Raw genomic sequence first — 19,745 nt, 5'->3', positions numbered from 1 at the left:
CTTCCCCACGCCGTCGTCCGCCTATATAGACATCATCAGCAATCAGCAACCGCTCCACCTGGCCCTCTACTCCTGTCTTTCCTCCTCTTCGCGTCGTGTACTTGCATCAGACAGCCGGCACGCCCCGGCGCGTGCGTTGTCTTGATTGTCCACTATGAGTGACGAAAACCGTCCGTCCTACTCGCCCCTTCCCCCACGATTGCACATACTGACGCGTTCCTCCAGACCCCGCCAAGCGACCACGTCTCAAGTCGCCAGAGAATGACGCGTCGAAAGACGTGCAGATGGATAACACGCAATTACAATCGTCATCTCCGCAGAAGAAGCCTGACTCTGGCGCTGGCGCTGACGCCGATGCCGACGCTGTTGTAGATCCGAATGCCACGGAGAGCGGACCAACAACTGAGGACGAATGTACACCCGCGCGGGTGACAGTGCAGCCAGAAACCGAAGCTTCGGCATTGGCTGTTAGGGCGGGAAAGAGCGCGAGCAGTCCTGCAGGTACTATAATCGCGTCGCCTGAGGCATCTACGCCGAAAGCTGTTCAGTCAGAGCTGTCGCACGACTCCACAGACACCAGCGTCAAGCATGAGCCCAAGGACGACCACAAAGACTCCGCCACCGACGGTATAAAGTCCCGCGATGAGCAGATGCCGACGCCGACAACACACACGGCTACGCCGACCCCGTATGAGGCCGTCAATAAGGCGTTCCACGGCGGCGCGCCTCTTCGGAGGTATCTCAACGACAATGTGACGCCGACACTACTCAGTGGGATGCGCATGATTGCGCGCGAGCAGTGCGTACTTTTATGTTATGGATATGTGCCTATGTGTTACTGACTAGCTTCATAGACCCACGAATCCCCTAGAGGTACTCGGAAACTACCTTATCGAGCAGAGCAAGCTCGTTGCAAAGCGCGAGACAAAGTAGACTCTTATATCATAGATACCTTTACTAGATTGGCGCCGTATGTCACAGCCTGTAATATAAGATTCCCGCTATGTAACAAATGAAATTATGATTCATGATACTTTTATTGAGATAGTACAAAACACGAAGTTGCTCCCCTTACGCGACCAAAGCGGACGCAGTCGACGACTCGTACTTCCACACTGGCGGTAGGACGCCAACGGTCTTGTAGTATCGCGCGAGTCTGTGAATTCTGCTCTCAATCAGAATAAGTCTGAACTTGGAGTCCTTGTCCTTGCGGTTACGCTCGAGGTGCTTGCGGACAGCGACAGCCTTCTTGATGAGTTGGTAGAGGTCCTCAGGGATCTCGGGGGCGAGACCATTAGACTTAAGGATTCGGAGGATCTTGTTGCCGGTGACGACCTTGATCTGCGGGACACCGTGCGAGTCTCGCAGGACAACACCAATCTGCGAAGGGGAGAGACCCTTGCGCGCGTTCTTAACGATGAGATCGACAATATCCTCGGGGGTCAACTTCATCCAGCTGGGGGGATGACGAGAGTACGGCGTCGCCGAGGACGAGATGCCCTTTCCCTACGGAGCGAGTTAGCGAGAGCACTCTGCCTGCCCTGAACGACCACGTATGCATACCTTACTGTGCATGCGGCCCATGGTGAGTATGTGTTGCTGAAGAAAAAACCGGGGAGCGGTGGTGGTAAGGACGTCGGTGGTGGAGTCGATGGGCTGGCGTCGTGCACAAGCGACCGCGTCGATGTTCTCCCGGAGTTAGGGTTTATGTGTGTGGGCAGGACTAGTTGGGGTTCAACACGAAAAAAGCAGTCACGTTCGCCTACATCCACGTGATTATTGTGACTTCAAGGGTTTTGTACTCGACGTCTTCTCTTCCGCCGCCTAATTCACATAGTCGCCATCAGCACGAATTTATGGTATGTCCTCCTCTTTCTACTACACACGCACACCATGATGATCCCCTTTCAAATATGTTTATCTGGCATCTCTAATACTAGAGCAAGTTTGTTTGTTCGATGACTACATTTTGCTTGACGGCGCGACTGATCTGTGTTTCTTCACTTTCCTACACCACGATCCTTCAGAAGCAGAGCGCTTACATCTGAATAGTATTCTCGTTTAGATCGCGCTATGCAGTGTCTCTTTATAACTTATGTCGCTTTGGCGGAGTTTCAGTCTTGATTCCCACCACCGACCACATCTTTGACGTGTGCATGTCTCCACCAAAGTGCTCCAGCACTGGTGTGCCCGAAACGACTCCCCGTCCCGTGAGCTCCATGACGCCTAACTCCTGTCCAATGATCAGCGCCATATGCGCACCCCATGGTGTCATCGTCGCGGACGCCGGTGCATCGCTCTCCGTGTACGTCCCCCGCTTGATATCCATTGCCCGTAGGAGGTTCTGCGTCGCGGTGTTGGCCTGGTGGTGCGCGCCTCCTGCGGTCTTGATCACCGGGAAGTCGTTGACGTCGCCGATGGCGAAGATATGCGGAAAGCCCTTGAGAGACATATCGTCGTTGATTTTGGCGGCACCGGTGTTCGCGTCGATTGAATCGATGAAAGTCTTCTGATCGAGGAAGCCGGTCGCAGCCTTGCCGCGCGAGTTGCACCAAATCTAGAGCTTGTCAGCTATATCACCTTGGCAAGTCAGTACGAGTGGTACTTGCAGTAAGGTCTGACTTGAACTCGCGGCCGTCTGTCGTAGTCACCTTGCCATCAGTATCGCTCTTGGCTCGCGTCGAGAGCTGCAAATTTACACCGAGCTTTACAAGCGCGTCCACGATATACTCGCCGACCGCCGCATCGACCGGCTCCGGTGGCAAGGTCGCGCGCGAGTGGAGCAAAGTGACGTTTTTATCCGGGTACTCGTACATGATCTCGCCTGCAATTTCAATCCCGACCGCGCCGCCGCCGACGATGACGATGTTCTGCGCATTGCGGATCTGATTAACGTAGCTGTTCATGACCTCGATGTACTCCTCTTTTGTGGGCTCCGGGGGCATGATGTACGACTGGCGATGACGTCCAGTGGCGAGTACCGCGTAATCAAATGGGATCTTGGCCGTGTCTGCGGAGTCGTCTGCAAACTCGACACTTACATCAGAGGCCGACATGTGCACGACCTTGCCACGAACGTACTCGACGTTGTCGATCATGTCGTTTGGAAAACTCGACAGCGTCGCGAATGTGTGCTTCGCAAAGTCAGGCTCGACCAGCGACCGCGGGATGGCAATCGGGTTCATAATGCCGTGGCGGGGCTCGATCACGGTGATCCGAGGCATGGGGCCCTTGCTGGCATCGGCACTGATCGTGGATGTGAGGAACTTGGCAATGGACAGGCCTCCGATGGAACCGCCGACGATGACGACGCGAGGGCGAAGGGCGAAAGGGTGCTTTGACAGTGCGGCGAAGGTCATGGTTGCCGCTGCAGTGTAGTGTCGGGGAATGCATGTTGGGGATGCAGAGCGTTCTTATGCTGGAGTTTGCGGAGAAGCCTAACACCGGAAAGTGCAACGGCAAGGACGTGCTTATTTTACGTTCGCGTTCTGCTCCGCCGCCGACTGCGTCCAGACCGGGGCTTCGCGCCGAGCGCACGGTGCTCAGGTTACGACGGAGCGCGCGGTTAAAGCGCCCTCGCGCTGTCTTCAAACACGCTGAACGCTGGGCCGCCCAAGGAGGTGGAAGTAGTGGCGAGACGCGACGTTCCGAATGGCCAGAACGGGCCCATGCGGAGGCGCGGATGTCCGGGGATGGCCTCGAGAAGCGCGTTCAGGGGCTATGCCCGGAAGCGCTCTCGATCTGATAACACAGAGCTCGCCTCTGCCGCAAGCCCTTGGTAACAAGCCCCGCTCTGCTTACTTCATCTAATCACTCACGTGCGATATATCATGTGATCAGGGATAATGCACATCGAGAGTTGGCCGCGCCGGCTGCCCGCTCTCACATGCTCGGCGCGGGGAAACTGCTCGCGACTTGCCTCTGATCTGCCTATATAACCTCTCTGCCTCTTCACCACCTTTTTTATACTCTTGATCTACTTTACAGACAGCCATGCCGCTCAAAGTTGGTAAGTGCTCCGTCCTCACCTTCACCGTCTCGCTTAGTCCTTACACCTCATCCTGACAGACGCCTTCCCCTCCTCTACTGCGTTCGATCTCATCAGCGACTCTTTCGCCGACGAGAAGCAGCGGAAGAGCGCCATCAAGCAGGTAAACTATTCCCGAGCCCCTGGTTCGCTCTCCTGCCTTCGCCTTGCCGGCCTATCCGAAACATTAAGCCTACCTGTGTATCAGTCAACTAACGCTTCTCCCCAAGGGCGGTGCGATTTTCGCCTTCACAATCACAAACAAGAGCGGTCAGACCGAGTCATGGTATCTTGACCTCAAAACAACCGGCGCAGTCGGCAAGGGTGTTGCGCCAGATGGCAAGAAGGCCGACGTCACGCTCAGCCTCAGCGACGAAAACTTCCAGAAACTCATCAACGGCAAGGTGCGCTCTCAGTTGTGTTTGTATGGATGGTGCACTAGGACTGACAGATAACACAGCTTGACGCACAGAAGCTGTTCATGCGCGGCCAGCTTAAGATCAAGGGCGATCTCATGAAGGCCACTAAAGTAAAGGGCATTTTAGAAGCTGCCCGGGAAAAGAAGGCGAAACTGTAATTGGCTGTAAGGCCAACACGGTTGTATATTTTGACGTTTTTGTGGTTGTGATGAACAGGAGAATCCAGCTAGCTCTCGCAGCACATGATAAAATCGGCGTTTTCTCGTTTCCCGTAGCGGTTTGATCTGGTGGGTTTAACGATGTCTTTGGCGCTCCCCATCAACATGAGCAGTTTAATATAGTGCCAATCTCAAATTTTCAATCATGAATCGCCACTAGTTTGCAAACAAATTTGCGATCCGCTGTTCAGGTGGTCGCCTGCAGTGGCTTTCACGTGACTGAATTTGAGCGAGTCGGACTGCGGAGCCGGTGTCTGAGCGCTCGCGATAAGACCACGCAAGACACCGCCTGTTCTCCAACGATTTCTCGTCCCCAGCGTCGTTCCGCATCTTAAACCGGACAAGGTCTACTCAATTGAACGTACACCAGACAATGGCATCGGCTTTGGAAGCTCTTGTCGCGAAGGCGGTCGCCATCCGGGATGAGTCCTGCGCGAAGGTCGAGCCGCCGCTCGGCCCACTGCCTGACCCGCTACCGCTTAATGTCACCAGTATCCCCGCGATGGTGTTGACTGCCGAGGAGTGCTATATCACTGAATCGGATCCGATCGTGATTACCGAGAAAATTGCGAGGGGAGAGCTGTCCGCGGTACAAGTTACAAAGGCGTTCCTGCGTCGGGCCGCGCTCGCGCAGAAGCTGGTGAGTTTGAAGACTAACTAGTGCGTTTGATCAAGGCGTGGTGCTAATTGCGTTCAGTTGAACTGTGTTACAGAGCTTCTATGGGACAGATCTATTGCACGTGCGACTGAACTGGACGAGTATTACAAGAAGACAGGCAAGACCGTCGGACCCTTCCACGGTCTGCCCATCTCCTCGAAGGAGCACTTTTCGGTCAAGGATCGCTACGTGAATGCGTCTTTCGTCGCCTGGGTCAACAACAAGGTCTCGCAGGATGCGCACGTTATTCAGGTCATGGAGAACCTCGGGGCCATCCTGTTCGCTCGCTCAACGCAGCCGCAGACCATCATGCACGTCGAGACCGAGACTATCCTCTACGGCACCTCCGTAAACCCGTACAACCGCAACCTGAGCTGTGGTGGCTCAACTGGTGGTGAAGGTGCGTTGTTGGGTCTGAACGCGACCCCTCTTGGCATGGGCACCGACATTGGTGGATCAGCGCGGTGGCCGGCCGCGTCGAATGGTCGCTACGGCATGCGTCCCACCGCGAACCGCATTCCCATGCGCGGTCTCGTCGGTCCTAATGGCGGTGCGGAGTCGATTTCGGGTGCCATTGGTCCGCTGGCGCAGTCGCGACGAACGATGGAGTACTTCTTCAAGTACATCATCGGCTCCAAGCCGTGGATCTCCGAGCCAGGCTTATTGGCGGTGCCATGGCGCGAGAGCCCGCTGACTCCTGGAAAGCTGAAGATTGGAATACTGTGGAGTGACGGCGTCGTCAAGCCGCTTCCTCCCGTTGCGCGCGCGCTGAAGATTGTCGTTGATGCACTTAAGCGCGGCGTTCCCGGCTGGGACATCGAGATCATTGACTGGGAAGCCAAGGACCACGCTGCGGCGTGGAGACTCACTTCGGAGTTGTACTACACCGACGGCGGTGAGCGCGTGCTCGATCTGCTGGCCTCGGTCGGCGAAGAGCAGCTGCCGCTGACCAAATGGATCTTGACGGATAACCCATACGTTAAGAAGCAGGATATTCATTCGCTCTGGGACCTGCATATGCGCCGTGATGCGTACCGAGCGATGTACGCTGAATACTGGAACGAGTCCGGCAAGCTCGACGACCACCCTGCGGACGTGATCATCTGCCCCGCTGCGCCCGGCGTCGCGTGTCTGCATGGAACCGCAAAGTACTGGGCCTATACCTCTCAGTGGAACCTGCTCGACTACCCTGGCGCGGTGTTCCCGGTGACCACTGTCGACCAGGCGCTCGACACACCTGAGGTCGGATACGAGCCCATGAACGAACAGGACAAGTTCTTCTACGAGCTGTACTCTCCTGAGAAGTACGCTGACGCACCGGTGAACTTGCAGGTTGTTGGGCGAAGATTTGATGACGACGTCGTGCTGCAGGCGATGAAGATTATCGAGAACGCGTTGGGTCGCGACTCGTAAAGCGTTTTTTGGATAATGATGAGCCACATTACTAGGTAATAATTGAGATGATATCACATCGATGAAGGCCGATGAGGTTGTTTTTCGCGGCGTTACAAGGCGCAGCCGCCCATGCCACCTCGCGTAGTACTTTGCGGTCCGCGCGACGTCATGTTCACCTCTTGATGTCTTGGCGATCTCGTCAGCCGTGTACAGCCCCCATGCTAGAATGATCCTCGATGACTTATGGTCGCTCCGGATGCTGTACTTTGACAACTGGCCCTGGCCCGGAGCTGTCCGACAAATGCGTGCCGAATCAAGAAAATCTGGCAGTCGACTCAAGAGTCAGGGGGCGGAGTCGCGTCGCGCCGAGCGGTAATCACAGTTCATAATATTGCGCACGGCCAGCTCGATTGCACGCGAGCTTAATCTCTGCAGCCGCATGCGGCTATCGCCTGTTCGCGTGCTGCGCCGACCTAGGTCAGTCGCTCAGCATCTAGCTTGCCCCACTTCCGCACTGCAACGGCCTAGCGCAAGCCAGTTTGTGCTCTCCCGTGGTTGCAGCCGGAAAGTCTATACAAGTCGCCGAAATGCACGGCACATCCTGATTTGCCACAACTATGACTTGTTGCTTATATATCGTGAGTCAAGGGAGAGCGGACAGATGAGCCGCGGCTGTTCTCAAGTGCATGTGCTAGTTAAGTCTAGAACCTAGATAGAGCTTAGCTCATGCTCGTGGGCCGAGCTGCCCTGTCCGGTGCCGTGCGCGACTTGTAATGAAACTCTACTTTGAGGCCACATTCAGTTCATGACCCTTATCGTGTGGCTTGACATCGTATCCGTAATTGTATATAGAGAGCACTACGCCAGGCACTTCGTGAACGTGCCCTTGCGGTATTACAGCTGAGTAACACTATCCACGCGCTACGAAGGCCCCGTACGTCGGCCGTCCTCTTTCTCGAGTTTTGAGATACAAGTCTTGCTAACAGTCGAATCAGCAGTCCCCCTTCCAAAGAAGTATAACCATGACGACCACATACAACTACACCCAAGAATGCATCGACGACAGCTCGTGCAACGGCTACTCCTTGACGTTCTGCAGCAGCGATTTCCTGAATGACACGGATGGCAAATACGACTGCTATGCCTTCTCCTATGTCAAGACCTCCGCCGCAACACATCTCAGCGCAAAGAAAAGCATCGTCGTTGCGATGGTTGCATTGGCGACGATTCTGGGTAGCGTAGTATAGAGCGTCAAGCAACGCTAACGTTGGATCTTAGCGGGGACGCTGCAACGGCACAGGAGAGGATATACTTGGGTAGACGCAGGCTCGAATTAGGGCGGTTCTTGTTTAGATTGTCAAATATCAGAGTTGGTTACCGGCCAGAGTGAAAACACAGTCATGAATTCAAGCTCGTCACGTAGATGGTGTGATGCGCGACACGCATACCTGCTATTGGTGCTTTCCTTTTCGCGCACATTGCTTCTGGCAGTCTGAGTATAGCTTCCTAGATTCCGGTAGATCGTAGTTTTGACTTGCGCAAATGGCGAGAAACTGTGCGCGATTCGAATGATGATGGTCATGGCGAATGATCTCGCGTGAGCCAGATGGCCAGACAAACAGAGGTATGGACGGATAAGCAGTATCATAAAAGCACATGGAAAGACTAGTGTTGTCGTGGTATCTTATTCTTATATGTGCAGTGCTTCAGTGGAGTCAATCAGTAGGTCGGTGGCAATCAGAAAGTCCCATATAGCGATACGTTACTAAAAAGCACCGACGGAATCGACGAACGAGAGAGTCAATACTTCCGTGTTAGCTGCATTCTGTTGTGACAGAGTAGCATCGGCCAGCGCGAAAGCGGTGTGCGGGTGTGAGGAGGCGGTGGAACGCGTTAGCCATTGGGAGCAGCGAGGCACAAGTCGCGCAGACGCGTCACTCACGCGATTTGTTTATTTTTGGCATGCGAGACGCATAAACTTCTCTTCTTTTCCCCTCCTTTCCTTCCTTTCGCGCTCGCTCTTCTTGCTCCTCGTCCACGTCACGTACATCATGGCAGCGCTCCGACTTCTCGCTGTCCTCGCATTGTTTTTGCTGCTCACTCCCCGCGCACACTGCCAAACCGACGAACTTACATGCTACTCTGACTGCGGTGCGATAATTTGCTTACAATCCGGCGCAAGGCGTGTATGATTTGAGTCTAGCACGGCGGCACTGACCGGCATGTGAATTTAGCATCCGCGGTCGTTTACGCGAGCGATTGCAACGACGATTACACGTGTCTATGCGCATCCGGATCTGATTTTGAAGTTTCGTCTGCTGCGTAAATGGACTTCTTATGGCATTAGCACTGTTGTGAACTGCTTTACTGACTGTCGTGTAACAGTTGTGTGGCATGTGCTGACACATACGATATCTGGGACTACTTTGGTGACGACCTTACCGATGCTATAGCTACCTGCTCTGGCGCGCAAACGTCTGGCGGTACGGCTACTTTAACTGCGACGTCGACTGCGGTTGTGATAGCATCCTCGGCGTTGGTGACTATCTCGTCGGAAGCAATCACTACATCGTCGGTAGTAGCGGCTACGTCGACATATGTCTCTGTTCCGTCCACGACTGTGACAAGTGACGAGGTCGTGTTCACCAGCTTCACAACTAGCAGTTCCACCACCTTCACGACGTCTACTTTCACCTCCATGACATCTAGTACTACTTCTACGTCGTCTCCTTCCACGATATCTAGTAGTACCTCTACGATGCCCATTTCTACCGCGTCTGGCAGTTCTTCCAAGGCGTCTACTTCTACGAGATCTCTCTCCACTTCAGTTAACCCTACAACTTCTAGCTCTTCAACATCTATTGCTACGACATCTACGATATCCAGCTCTACAACATCCATCTCTACCGCATCTACTAAAAAGTCATTCAGCTCCACGACATCTAGTTCAATATCCTCCAAGAAAACCAGTTCTGTTCGTCCCTCTTCCACCGTCACGATAACGTCTACACAGAAAGTAAGCTCGGCAGTTACGGTGTCTACGTCGAGCGAGACCGTGATTCCGTCGACTACCACGTCATTTACTACTTCTACATCAACGAGCGACAGCGTATCGGCCAGTTCCTCTTCACTTCTGGCTACTGTGGCAAACTGTTCTACCCCGGCTCTAGGAAACGCTGTAACTCAAAGTGCTACCGGAAATTATTGTACACCGGCCTATGAGGCGTCTACGTACGTTGTGACAACGGTGTATTACATAGTGTACACTACATACTGCAACGGTTTTGTCTATTCATCCATGTCATCGGCCATCACGTCCTCGAGCCTGCGAGTAAGATAATATATGCTGCTTGTTCGTCTTTACTCTATTCACCACTTTACTTTAGGATAACGTAACGTCGACTCAGCCGTCCTCGTCATCGTCGACATACATCTTGTCCTCCCTCTCTACATCTTCTAGTGCAGAGGTAGAATCTGATATATTCGCATTGGTTTTGCCTGTAACGATTCACATCTTCTTGTCTAGACTGTCTCCTATTCGTCGTCGGTCTATATTTCGTCCGAGACTGAAACCAGCATTACAGGGTCGGCCACTTCGCTCGCTACGGGCACGACTGTTGTATTTCGCACCTTCACCCTATCCTTTACATTTACTAATGTAGACTCAGGTTCCAACCGAGTCGCAAGCACAATCTTCGACGACACCGCCGATCGAAACCAGCACAAGCTCGTCGGCAGCCGGGCGTTTATATGAAGGAATATATATGAAAATGATATTGCCGGTGCTTGTCGCAATCTCGTTTCCAGTGGTTGTGTGGATGCTTTAAAATGATGTCATTTGTGTTTGCTCCGCGACTATAGCTGAAATAACGTTGCTTCTTAGCTGTATATTCTCATATGAATTGTGAACGTGCTATGAAAATAATAAACAGCCTTTTGCTCGTGGCTATTGGACAAGTGCTATGAAGTTGATAAGGTAGATGAAGTCCCGTATCCTACATCGTCCCGCTGCTGCAGCACACACGTCAGCGCCGCAATTATGAACTAGTACCAGATTGATCATGCAGAAAATTTATGAAGCTAAATGACTGTCAAAATACACAAAATATAATAGCTCGGCAGCCCCATGATAAAACAAAACAAATATCACTTCACAAAACAATGAAACATGCACTTAACGCAAAAATACCACTTTAAAATGTACACTAGCTATATTTCCCTTTAATTGGTAGTAAGCTGCAAGCATGCGTCAACTGCCGCGCTTACTCGTCCCTGTTTCTCCAGCACAATAGATTCGATCACACTGACTTCCAAATTAGGAAACATCTGCACAAGATTATCGACCGCTTCCTTGCGTTCTTGCACTTCCATCTGGTGCACCTTTTGGCTTGTGTTTGTTCGTGATGGTTGCGGAGGTTCGATCGGGATCGCGGTGTCAAGGGGGGAGTCGGATATAGCCTCAGGGAAGCCGGGGGCCGATGATGACGTTGTCGTCGCCGTCGATGTAGACGAACTGTCTACTGCTACTGCCCCTGTAACAGCATTTGAAACGGAAGATTGAAAACCGTTCAATAGGCTGGTCACGGTGGCGATAGACCTCCTATTGAGACTGCTGCGCGTCGTGGTCTGTTGTGCTGGAGGGGCCATCGCCGCGGTTGTGTTATTCTGTGGCGGTCGTGGCGGCGCCGGCACCGAGCTCCGTCGTGCAGAAATCGACGACATGCTATTCCGCGCAGCCGCTGCAAACCGATTTCCAGCTGGCCGGGTAGTCGTCGTAGTGCTACTACTACCGCTTCCTTCGTGGTCAGTATCTGACGAGTCATCAGTCTCAAAGAGCTTTGAAAACTGCTTAAACGGCGCCGTGAATGTAGCGCTCAGGGCTTCTTGCACTTGCGACGCGACCTCGGTCGCAACGCCGGCGACGTCGGACGGTGAAAAGGGGCGTGATGGAGGCGATTGCGTGCGGATCGCATTTGCGTTTAACGACTGAAACTCAGCGTCCGCGTCAGCTTTCGCCTTAGCTTCGGCCTTTGCTGTTGCTGCCGCCATCAGAGCCGCCGAGGCTGCGGGGGAGGATGCGGATGTAGGCGAGATGGGTAAGTTAGTAGAAGAGGAAGAAGAAGCGGTCGCCATTGAGCGTGAGCGGAGCAGGGATGCAAAGTTGAGAGACTGTGGGATGATTTGGGATTCCCTTGGAGATTCAGCTTTAAGTTGGATTTCCGAAGAACTTGCTTCCTGTGCCTGTATCTGTGCGACAGACTTGGTCACCATCCTAAAAATGTTAGCCCCCACGCATAAGTATCAAATCAGGGCGAAGTCTTACTCGTCGAACTCCTCGTCGGTAATGTTCAGCGAGTTGCGATCCAAAGTCTCAATGAAACTGATCGCACCCTGCAGTGACGATAAATAGTAACCAGCTTCGCCGTTCAACTTGTCCGGACTTCTAAATCGCATTATGTACTGCACATTCGAGATCAAATGCTTCGGCGCGGCCTTCAACACAACGTAGATCAGAATTGGCAAGAATTTGTCTGCCGATTCTTCGGTCTTGGTCTGCCGCAGTAATCCAAATATAACTTTGCAGCAGTTCAAAATGCAAATCACTTTGTCTCGCGGCGCGCGGTAGTTGCCGATTTTGAGAAGCTCGTCTTGCGCGAGAAGGATAAATCGCTTCCCGCTGTTGATGATGTTCTTGTCGACATCTAGATGGTCCGCCTCAATCCAGGACCATATCCGCATTTTCTCCTCCAAAACGCGGTCCCGGAGGATATCTTCTTCGTGGCTGAACGTGCGCCGGCTGTGTGGGATCTGTGGAGAGAACGTCTGTGAATAAAGTCTATTCATAATGAGCTTTTCCATGCCTTCGATGGCATTCGCAATCTCAGTGTCGGGTAAAGACGTAAACGGCGGGTATTGCGGTATTTTCGGGTCGATAAACGTTTGGAAGTCCTGCACAATCTTAACTTGCTCGCGCACAGTCCATGACCGCTTGCCAAACTCCTGCAGAAAGCTCTTAAGATACCGTGAGAGCGGTTCGGCTCCTTTATTGCGTAGCTGATTGAGAAACCGCTGAAAGTCGAATGGTAGTTCGGCGGGCTGGTCTTCGGGCTTGGGTAGCGAGTCTTGTTGCACGTTCTTTTCCGTCGATTCGGATAGTTCGCCACCAGCGTCGCGTTGGTATGATGTCGAGGATGATGTAGAAGCCGAAGGTGGCGGTCCTGATATCGACATTCGAGATGATGTCCGCGGTGGGTGTGTCGCAGAATCGTTGGAACTCATGGACGGCGCCGCAAGCGATATTCGCTTGCGCGAGGAAGACGACGCGCTTGAGGATCCCGAGCTCATCGTGCTCGTCCGCCGCGACAGCGACGGCCTCTTTTCTTCCGGCGCCGGGCCGCTCACAAACGAAAGTGGGTCGAACTGCTCGAGGATACTCTGCAGACTCGGCGTGACACTGCGGCTGATTGAGTCGACGGCGGCAAAAATAGATGACGAGGCTGAGGCAGCGGTGGACGAGATTGAGAGTGGCCGCGGCATTGGCGAGGGGCCGGGGATGTCGTCATCATTGCGGTCCGGCGCGGCGTGCGCGAGAGGCATCATCTCTGCGTCCGTTCCAAGGCCGAGCTTTTTGGAGGGGCTGCATATTGTAAGTATTCTGCAATTGACTTAAGCAAGTCTGTCAAACTCAGACTTGTAAGAAATGGGGGGCGTACGCAGCAGCGCTCTCGTCGTGAACGGCGGCAGCGGGTTCATGAGGCGGTGGCGATGGTGGTGGGCTGACTGCAGGCGGGGCAAGAGGCGCCGTGTCCTGCACCGGCAACATGACGGCGGCAGACACAGACGACGACATTGCGTCAGGAAGCCCCGTAAGCGAGAAGACAAGACAGCCGGCAGAGACCGATGTTCGACGGCGAAGCTGGAGCGGTGGAAATTGGAGATAGCCGCGAGCCAACACGCGTTCACGTGCGCCCGCCGCTGCAACTGGCATCGCAAACTACACTTGTTACTCGTCCGACTCTCCCCACGTCCATGTGCGGAATCTTTTGCAGTGTTGCCGCAGAGGACGCACCGGAATCATGCATCTTGCGTAGTCTCGGGGTCCTCGAAGCACTGCGCTGCCGTGGACCTGACTGCTATGGTGAGCGGTACGTGGAGACCCCATCGGGGAAGACTTTGCACATGTACTCCACGGTGCTCTCCATGCGCGACCCACTCGTTGCTCAGCCGCTGCAGGGAAGTAGCGGGATTCTTCAATTCAACGGCGAGATATACGATGTCGCTGTCGGCGGGGGGTCGGTTGGGCTTCTTGTTGACGAGACCGAGCTGGACTCAGATGTTCTTCTGACGCCGGCACACGCTGCCGCGACGACAAACGATACGGCTCTTGTTTTGCAATTGTTCGAGCGTGTCGGAGTGTTTTCTACAGTGCAGCTGCTTCGAGGAGAGTATGCGTTTGTATATTATGATTTGCGAGACAACGTGCTGTGGTTCTCGCGAGACTGTGTCGGTAGAAGGAGTTTACTTGTGAACCGATCAAGTTCGGACGCGATTGCACTATGCAGTGTTCCTCCCACTGATTCTCATTTACGGACGGCTTGGACTGAGGTCCGGGCGGGCTATATCTATAAAGTTAGCTTAGCGAGCGCCGAGCTACTGATCGAGTCTATTCCATGGACGCACGACGTATCCTCAGTTCCTTCATACCCTTATGGCCACATTTCTCGAGAGGTTTTGTCCTCGCATCCCGAAGTCCAACTACAGCAGTTTGAATACCTTCTGACCTCTGCCGTTCGTCGTCGCGCCTTGGCAGTGCATCAGGCTCGGCCATCACGTCACCAAAGTTACTCAGTTTTATTCTCTGGCGGTATAGACTGCACCATCATCACATATCTCCTTGCAAAAATATTGAGCAAGCATGCTGTGCATGTAGATCTGCTCAATGTCGCATTCGAGAATCCGCGGATAGGCGGTGGGTACTCAACGCCAGACCGCATACTCGGCCGTCGAAGTTTCGAAGAGCTGAAACAAGCGTTGGCTGTATATGAGCACAGTTCTTGCACACTTCAACTGGTAGAGATCAACATTCCGTTTGCTGAGGTTGAAGCTCATCGTGATCGCGTTGCTCAACTAATGTATCCGAGTACAAGCGTTATGGACTTCTCGATCGCGTTGGCGTTCTACCATGCCGCACGCAGCTGCGGCACAGTGACGACCGCCGATGGTCAGGAGGCACCGTATGTCGCTAAGAGTAGGATACTTTTCTCGGGGCTTGGAGCCGATGAGTTATTCGCGGGCTATACGCGCCATTCTACATGCTTTGAGCGTGGGGGGTACGACACTCTTGCAGCGGAGCTTGAGCTAGATTTTGGCAGACTTCACGAGCGCAATTTGGGTCGCGATGACCGCGTTGGCTCGCACTGGTCTAGAGAAGTGAGAAGTGATGTTATTTTGTGAAGCACGCAGCGGACTAACTGGGCATATTCAGTTGCGATATCCTTATCTCGACGAGGATTTTATTGCATTTGCGCTGAAATGTCCATTGGATGAGAAAATGTACAGAGATAGCAGATCAGGCAAACTGGAGAGCAAGTGTCTACTGAGAAAGTTTGCAAGAAAAGTCGGTTTGAAGCAAGTTGCGGAAGAGAAGAAACGCGCGGCAAGTACTCATTGGCTCCGATATACCTGTGCTATGCTACTAACTATCTACTGTGTGCGGATTTAGATCCAGTTCGGAGCCCGCTCGGCAAAAATGGAGGTCGGCACAGGAAAGATTAAAGGTACATATAAATTTCGGTAATGTTGAAAATTTTCGCACATCACACATCCAGCGCACTCCTTGCTACATCTGATTTGTCCGTTGTGGTGATATTACAGCATATGCACCTATGATGACACACAGATACTTCTGAGCTTTTTTGACGATACCGCCCTCGTTTATGTTGCTTTACAGCTGAGGTTGAATCGTTTCGGCATATTGCTCCAATGCTCTGATGATACACAGGGCCGGGGCTTTGATCGAAATGGTTTGTAAAAATAAGGCGGCTGGTCATTGAGAAAGTGAGCGACGGAAAGGCAAGTCTGAGGTGTAATTGTTTTGTCATTCCTTATTGGGCTGAGTGTCGGTTAAGTGGCATTATTTTGATTCGCGCGGCTAGACCCTTGAATAAAGTAACTAGTGAAGTAGGAAGTGGCATATACACAATTTTTTGAACGCCTTAAATCCAAAAAAACTGAAAATAGAGCGCCAAGGCAGAAGAACAACGGCAGTTGACGGAAATGGACGAGCGGTTATTGTGATGTAAACGGAGCACTGCTGAAATACTATAGCAAATGTGTCACGTGAATTAAATAGAGAACACCTTGTATACGATCCCAGTTATCAAGTTACGCTGTGTACTACTAGCCCCATAATAATAATATCACGTCTCGTTCTAAAAAAATCATATTATGGCTACTAGCATTTACAGGAGACATTTCAACCCTATGATCTTAACTTGATTGGGACTTTACTGCGGTACTAAGGAATGCGAGTGAGTAAGTGCCCATGGCTAAACAAAAAAGCCAAGGCATGGATGGTCCCCGCAAGTTTTTGGGGATTGGAACTATTCGATGGTTGTTGTGTCCTATGGTGGCGTATTTGCGATCCAAAGGAGTATTTGGCATTCAACCTGAATGTCGATGGAATGGTAGCGGTACTTGATAGTGGTGGTGGGTTCGACGAGTGTTGGTTGTTCGACACGTGATGATGGCTAGGACAGTCCGCGCATGTACATTGATCGTCATATCTGCCACTTCTCTCTCAGTGTTATAGGGGCTATATGATCGAATGTATGCTGGAAGCAGCACAGATATTATTTGGTCAATTGTCTGGTAATTTGACGGTCAACAGGCGGCTGACACATCTTACTAGCCAGTTAGATCTCCCTTAATTTTGATTTCCCCGCAAAACCCAATTCTCCCAAAGCCAAACACTGTTCATCCGACAAGATCAACGCACAACGGCCACACCAAAGTCCCTTAGCTCCCGAGCTACAATCAGCGCTTGATTAGAAGTATGGCCCCGAGATTTGCTCCTAAAGAGCCAGTTGTGCTGGATCCACCGAAGGAGGAGGTGTTTACATTTACGGAGCTGGCACAGTACAACGGTATGTCGAACTGAACATGAGAATAATCCACCAAAGCTAACATAGCCTGTCTAGGTGTGGAACATCCGTCAATCTACGTCGCAGTCAAGGGCATCGTGTTTGATGTCACCAAGAAAGCCGAAGTTTACGGACCTGGCAAATCTTACTCTGTGTTTGCGGGAAAGGACGGCTCGCGGGGGCTAGCGAAGAGCAGTCTCAAGCTCGAGGATGCAGTGCCGCAGATCGATGGTCTTACTGACTCGGAACTGGTTGTACTGGATGACTGGTTTTCGTATTTCAGTCAGAGATACAACGTGATGGGAACGATTGCGGATAGCATGGCGAAGATATGATAGCATCGCCTATTGCGTACAATGGAGTTTGGAGTTTGTGTTCGGCCTTTTAATGCATAAGCAGCGTCTCATCAGGAGTATATGTAAAGAATTGATCACAGTTTATTGTTTCACTCGTCATTCAGTGGCATCCATTAACTATTCCCAAGTCCTCACATACTAAAAACACCTAATCCGTTCAACCCTATTAACACAGTACTCCGCCCTTACACATGAAACCGCAAAACCAAAAGAGTGTACACCACAAAATCTTTAACCAAGTAAGTCGCAGACACGAAGACCGACTCTGACAGTGTTCGGCGGCTCGGTCCTGACCGTACTCACTGTGGGAATCGAGACATCGCTGACTTGCCGGAGCATAAGCAAGGTCCTGGAGACTTCTTTGCCGACCTCCTCCATGTCGTCCTCTTCTGCAGAGGAGAGCACATGGTGCGGCGATACAGCCTCGCGCGCTATCCGATCAGTCAAGTCCTCCTCGTCCTCATCCTCGGAGTCTTCATCGTCCTCGTCAACGTCCATATTGTTCCTGTGCTCATCAAACTCACTCAATTCGGAGGAGGAGCTCACTTCTCTCGGGAGAGGTACGACGGGAACGAGGGAGACATCCTCTCCAGACTCGAGAGACGACACGCGTGCCTGAAGCTGTTCAATGCACTCTTCAAGGTAGCGGAGGTACTCGACCGTCGCCTGGAGTATTCCAAGCTTGTGAAGATTCGTCTCGCCGTTAGCTTGAGATGCCACTCTGCAGGCAGGAACCATTGATTTAAGCGCGTCGAATTCGTCATTCATCTTGGAGCGGCGACGGCGCTCAATAGCCGAATGTGCGATCTTACGCGCTGTCTTACGAGTAGCTGCTGAAACACCGTGTCCGCGGCGAGTCTTTGGTGCTGGTGCTGCAGCGGCGGACGCAGGGGCCAATGAGTCAGAGGATTGTGTCGTCGTGAGAGACACGAGAGCTGACGGCTCGAACTTGGGGGCGGTGGCCGTGATGTTCTTTTGAATGGTTTTGGTTGGCTTGGGCAGGACCGGTTGCATCTGAATGATTCGACGAGAGCGCATAGGCGGCGGCGGCAGCTTGGATGTGGTAAACTGGGGAGCACTGCGAATGCTCGAATCGCTGCTGACGCTGCTGGTACTTGAGCTTCGAGTGGAGACATTGATTCCAGCATCTTTGACGAGACTCTGGCGGCGAGTACTGCTGACAGCGGGGGGTAGAAAGAAGGTGGCGATTTCGGCGGCACAGACAGGAGGGTCACGAGGGAGAATATCAGCAGAGGGCGGGGGGGTAATGAGCTGCTGGATGGAGGGGGACTGCGGACAATCGGCACCCTTGGGGGACATGACCGAGAACGTCATTGCAATTGGGGAAGAGAGGGGAAGCAGAGAGAGGGTGATAGGCACGCAAGATGAGAGAGGCAAGAGACAGGGATCAGAGAGGAACAGGAAGAGTGCGAGGGTATATGCTTGTATATATGAGCGACCGCTAGAACGAGACCGACGCGAGACATTTGCGCAAGATGCACACACGTGGAGCATGTTCGCCTTACGGGGCGCAAGACCAGGGCTGAGCGGCGGGCGGCGCGGCAGCGTCCGGGACCAGGGGAAGAAAACACACAAGCCGCGAGAGCGCATCTCGTCGTCGCGTGCACGCGTGGTCTGCTCGCGTGTGCGCGCAGCTGCGTCTGCCATTGGCCAGCGCGCTGTCCCAACCAGCGTCGGTCGCGTGCGTCGACCAGCCAATCGTGTGTCGGGTCTTAGCCCACACACCACATGCGGGGCAGAGCGAAAGGGCACACGCGATGAGGCCGTCAAGCTCGGCGAGCGTAAGCGCGCCGTCCTTAGATAATCGTTGCAAGGCTGGAGCCCGTATGGGCGCACGCCGCTAGTCGTTCCTGGCCCACGAGTGGATGACACTTGGGAGTTCAGAAACGTGCTCTGTAGGCGTGCCCTGCGCGCTTCGTTTGATTTGGCCAGCTCTGTTTATCAGCGCCGAGCCTAAGTGGTCACGACGACAAGCATCGGACCTGGTGACGTACTTCAAGATAGAGTCCATACTCCCATGATGCCTTTCTTTTGAGCAGTGGATGAGCTGTCGTACTCCGTTCAAAGGTTATCACAGAGTAATCTTTGCCACGTGACTCATAGATATTGTTGCGAATGGCGGCGCACTAAATGCAAGCAAATTTTACGGTTGGTTCGATGGTCTAGTTGGTCATGGCATCTGCTTAACACGCAGAACGTCCCCAGTTCGATCCTGGGTCGAATCAATTTTTTAAGCGTATATTACGCTTACATTTTTGTCTGCCAGCATTTTCCTGAAATCATCGCTGATATGCTAATTGATAGTTCCGCAATTTTGCATTGCGCTGTAGAATGGCCGCTTTCGACCAATGAGAAGGGAGATATAGGGGGCAGAATGGCGCAGCCGAGAGCTTCTAGAAGGATGTCGGGAAAGCTTGATCTGCATGAGTCGGGGAGATGCGCCTGGCGATGTGGGTGAGACACGCCCGAGCGCTCGCATTGACATAAGAGAACGGGGTTCGTACTGGGT

At 52.8% G+C, this 19,745-nt stretch overlaps 11 protein-coding genes across 11 annotated transcripts; 6 read left to right on the top strand and 5 right to left on the bottom strand.

Annotated features, from left to right (window-relative positions):
* Window positions 1-20: 20 nt before the first annotated feature.
* Window positions 21-1,068, top strand: V1518DRAFT_421444 (Dpy-30 motif-domain-containing protein). The gene is made up of 2 exons (XM_066905226.1): window positions 21-799; window positions 855-1,068. Exons 1-2 carry the CDS (start codon window positions 285-287, stop codon window positions 931-933), a joined length of 594 nt encoding a protein of 197 aa, XP_066758003.1. The 5' UTR covers window positions 21-284; the 3' UTR covers window positions 934-1,068.
* V1518DRAFT_421442 (40S ribosomal protein uS15) lies at window positions 951-1,691 on the bottom strand. Its single transcript, XM_066905225.1, has 2 exons — window positions 1,564-1,691; window positions 951-1,506 (listed from the first exon to the last, which is right to left on the bottom strand). The coding sequence occupies exons 1-2, from the start codon at window positions 1,582-1,584 to the stop codon at window positions 1,072-1,074; spliced, it is 456 nt and encodes a 151-aa protein (XP_066758002.1). The 5' UTR covers window positions 1,585-1,691; the 3' UTR covers window positions 951-1,071.
* Window positions 1,692-1,905: 214 nt separating this feature from the next.
* On the bottom strand, window positions 1,906-3,473 carry V1518DRAFT_421440 (uncharacterized protein). The gene is made up of 2 exons (XM_066905224.1): window positions 2,610-3,473; window positions 1,906-2,557 (listed from the first exon to the last, which is right to left on the bottom strand). Exons 1-2 carry the CDS (start codon window positions 3,357-3,359, stop codon window positions 2,087-2,089), a joined length of 1,221 nt encoding a protein of 406 aa, XP_066758001.1. The 5' UTR covers window positions 3,360-3,473; the 3' UTR covers window positions 1,906-2,086.
* Window positions 3,474-3,885: 412 nt separating this feature from the next.
* V1518DRAFT_421438 (SCP2 sterol-binding domain-containing protein) lies at window positions 3,886-4,912 on the top strand. The gene is made up of 4 exons (XM_066905223.1): window positions 3,886-4,009; window positions 4,069-4,151; window positions 4,258-4,431; window positions 4,488-4,912. The coding sequence occupies exons 1-4, from the start codon at window positions 3,994-3,996 to the stop codon at window positions 4,602-4,604; spliced, it is 390 nt and encodes a 129-aa protein (XP_066758000.1). The 5' UTR covers window positions 3,886-3,993; the 3' UTR covers window positions 4,605-4,912.
* V1518DRAFT_421435 (amidase signature domain-containing protein) lies at window positions 4,913-6,797 on the top strand. Its single transcript, XM_066905222.1, has 2 exons — window positions 4,913-5,304; window positions 5,362-6,797. Exons 1-2 carry the CDS (start codon window positions 5,038-5,040, stop codon window positions 6,733-6,735), a joined length of 1,641 nt encoding a protein of 546 aa, XP_066757999.1. The 5' UTR covers window positions 4,913-5,037; the 3' UTR covers window positions 6,736-6,797.
* Window positions 6,798-7,900: 1,103 nt separating this feature from the next.
* On the bottom strand, window positions 7,901-8,620 carry V1518DRAFT_421433 (uncharacterized protein). Its single transcript, XM_066905221.1, has one exon. It carries the CDS (start codon window positions 8,363-8,365, stop codon window positions 8,075-8,077), a length of 291 nt encoding a protein of 96 aa, XP_066757998.1. The 5' UTR covers window positions 8,366-8,620; the 3' UTR covers window positions 7,901-8,074.
* A 70-nt stretch (window positions 8,621-8,690) lies between these two features.
* On the top strand, window positions 8,691-10,826 carry V1518DRAFT_434990 (uncharacterized protein). Its single transcript, XM_066906259.1, has 6 exons — window positions 8,691-8,868; window positions 8,952-9,039; window positions 9,103-10,048; window positions 10,104-10,184; window positions 10,244-10,336; window positions 10,386-10,826. The coding sequence occupies exons 1-6, from the start codon at window positions 8,769-8,771 to the stop codon at window positions 10,542-10,544; spliced, it is 1,467 nt and encodes a 488-aa protein (XP_066757997.1). The 5' UTR covers window positions 8,691-8,768; the 3' UTR covers window positions 10,545-10,826.
* Window positions 10,530-13,635, bottom strand: V1518DRAFT_421423 (uncharacterized protein). Its single transcript, XM_066905220.1, has 3 exons — window positions 13,431-13,635; window positions 12,041-13,354; window positions 10,530-11,989 (listed from the first exon to the last, which is right to left on the bottom strand). The coding sequence occupies exons 1-3, from the start codon at window positions 13,565-13,567 to the stop codon at window positions 10,939-10,941; spliced, it is 2,502 nt and encodes an 833-aa protein (XP_066757996.1). The 5' UTR covers window positions 13,568-13,635; the 3' UTR covers window positions 10,530-10,938.
* A 111-nt stretch (window positions 13,636-13,746) lies between these two features.
* On the top strand, window positions 13,747-16,076 carry V1518DRAFT_446039 (asparagine synthase-domain-containing protein; the record flags this gene model as incomplete). The annotated part of the gene is made up of 5 exons (XM_066906471.1): window positions 13,747-13,992; window positions 14,041-15,147; window positions 15,203-15,373; window positions 15,440-15,494; window positions 15,887-16,076. The coding sequence occupies 5 exons, from the start codon at window positions 13,747-13,749 to the stop codon at window positions 15,925-15,927; spliced, it is 1,620 nt and encodes a 539-aa protein (XP_066757995.1). The 3' UTR covers window positions 15,928-16,076.
* Window positions 16,077-16,657: 581 nt separating this feature from the next.
* On the top strand, window positions 16,658-17,320 carry V1518DRAFT_94434 (cytochrome b5-like heme/steroid binding domain-containing protein). The gene is made up of 2 exons (XM_066906714.1): window positions 16,658-16,862; window positions 16,917-17,320. The coding sequence occupies exons 1-2, from the start codon at window positions 16,772-16,774 to the stop codon at window positions 17,192-17,194; spliced, it is 369 nt and encodes a 122-aa protein (XP_066757994.1). The 5' UTR covers window positions 16,658-16,771; the 3' UTR covers window positions 17,195-17,320.
* Window positions 17,279-19,273, bottom strand: V1518DRAFT_421415 (uncharacterized protein). The gene has a single exon (XM_066905219.1). It carries the CDS (start codon window positions 18,881-18,883, stop codon window positions 17,447-17,449), a length of 1,437 nt encoding a protein of 478 aa, XP_066757993.1. The 5' UTR covers window positions 18,884-19,273; the 3' UTR covers window positions 17,279-17,446.
* Between the last annotated feature and the right edge of the window lie 472 nt (window positions 19,274-19,745).

The sequence above is a fragment of the Limtongia smithiae genome (assembly GCF_038497785.1).
Source record: "Limtongia smithiae strain NRRL Y-17922 unplaced genomic scaffold V1518scaffold_11, whole genome shotgun sequence".
Classification (NCBI taxonomy): Eukaryota; Fungi; Ascomycota; class Lipomycetes; order Lipomycetales; family Lipomycetaceae; genus Limtongia; species Limtongia smithiae.
The sequence above is the reverse complement of the archived record's forward strand: the minus strand, read 5'-3'. Positions and strand labels throughout refer to the sequence as shown.

Excerpts from the sequence above, each read along its gene's own strand:
- V1518DRAFT_421444 (XM_066905226.1), top strand. The coding sequence starts at position 285 with ATGGATAACACGCAATTACAATCGTCATCTCCGCAGAAGAAGCCTGAC. Across the intron at positions 800-854 it reads CGCATGATTGCGCGCGAGCA|ACCCACGAATCCCCTAGAGG; the intron begins GTGCGTACTTTT and ends CTAGCTTCATAG.
- V1518DRAFT_421442 (XM_066905225.1), bottom strand. The coding sequence starts at position 1,584 with ATGGGCCGCATGCACAGTAAG. Across the intron at positions 1,507-1,563 it reads TGGGCCGCATGCACAGTAAG|GGAAAGGGCATCTCGTCCTC; the intron begins GTATGCATACGT and ends CTCGCTCCGTAG.
- V1518DRAFT_421440 (XM_066905224.1), bottom strand. The coding sequence starts at position 3,359 with ATGACCTTCGCCGCACTGTCAAAGCACCCTTTCGCCCTTCGCCCTCGC. Across the intron at positions 2,558-2,609 it reads AGTTCAAGTCAGACCTTACT|ATTTGGTGCAACTCGCGCGG; the intron begins GCAAGTACCACT and ends GACAAGCTCTAG.
- V1518DRAFT_421438 (XM_066905223.1), top strand. Across the intron at positions 4,152-4,257 it reads GGAAGAGCGCCATCAAGCAG|GGCGGTGCGATTTTCGCCTT; the intron begins GTAAACTATTCC and ends CTTCTCCCCAAG. Across the intron at positions 4,432-4,487 it reads AGAAACTCATCAACGGCAAG|CTTGACGCACAGAAGCTGTT; the intron begins GTGCGCTCTCAG and ends CAGATAACACAG.
- V1518DRAFT_421435 (XM_066905222.1), top strand. The coding sequence starts at position 5,038 with ATGGCATCGGCTTTGGAAGCTCTTGTCGCGAAGGCGGTCGCCATCCGG. Across the intron at positions 5,305-5,361 it reads CCGCGCTCGCGCAGAAGCTG|TTGAACTGTGTTACAGAGCT; the intron begins GTGAGTTTGAAG and ends AATTGCGTTCAG.
- V1518DRAFT_421433 (XM_066905221.1), bottom strand. The coding sequence starts at position 8,365 with ATGATACTGCTTATCCGTCCATACCTCTGTTTGTCTGGCCATCTGGCT.
- V1518DRAFT_434990 (XM_066906259.1), top strand. The coding sequence starts at position 8,769 with ATGGCAGCGCTCCGACTTCTCGCTGTCCTCGCATTGTTTTTGCTGCTC. Across the intron at positions 8,869-8,951 it reads TACATGCTACTCTGACTGCG|CATCCGCGGTCGTTTACGCG; the intron begins GTGCGATAATTT and ends ATGTGAATTTAG. Across the intron at positions 10,049-10,103 it reads TCACGTCCTCGAGCCTGCGA|GATAACGTAACGTCGACTCA; the intron begins GTAAGATAATAT and ends ACTTTACTTTAG.
- V1518DRAFT_421423 (XM_066905220.1), bottom strand. The coding sequence starts at position 13,567 with ATGTCGTCGTCTGTGTCTGCCGCCGTCATGTTGCCGGTGCAGGACACG. Across the intron at positions 13,355-13,430 it reads CACGACGAGAGCGCTGCTGC|CCCCTCCAAAAAGCTCGGCC; the intron begins GTACGCCCCCCA and ends TACAATATGCAG. Across the intron at positions 11,990-12,040 it reads ACCGACGAGGAGTTCGACGA|GATGGTGACCAAGTCTGTCG; the intron begins GTAAGACTTCGC and ends TAACATTTTTAG.
- V1518DRAFT_94434 (XM_066906714.1), top strand. The coding sequence starts at position 16,772 with ATGGCCCCGAGATTTGCTCCTAAAGAGCCAGTTGTGCTGGATCCACCG. Across the intron at positions 16,863-16,916 it reads GGAGCTGGCACAGTACAACG|GTGTGGAACATCCGTCAATC; the intron begins GTATGTCGAACT and ends TAGCCTGTCTAG.
- V1518DRAFT_421415 (XM_066905219.1), bottom strand. The coding sequence starts at position 18,883 with ATGGCAGACGCAGCTGCGCGCACACGCGAGCAGACCACGCGTGCACGC.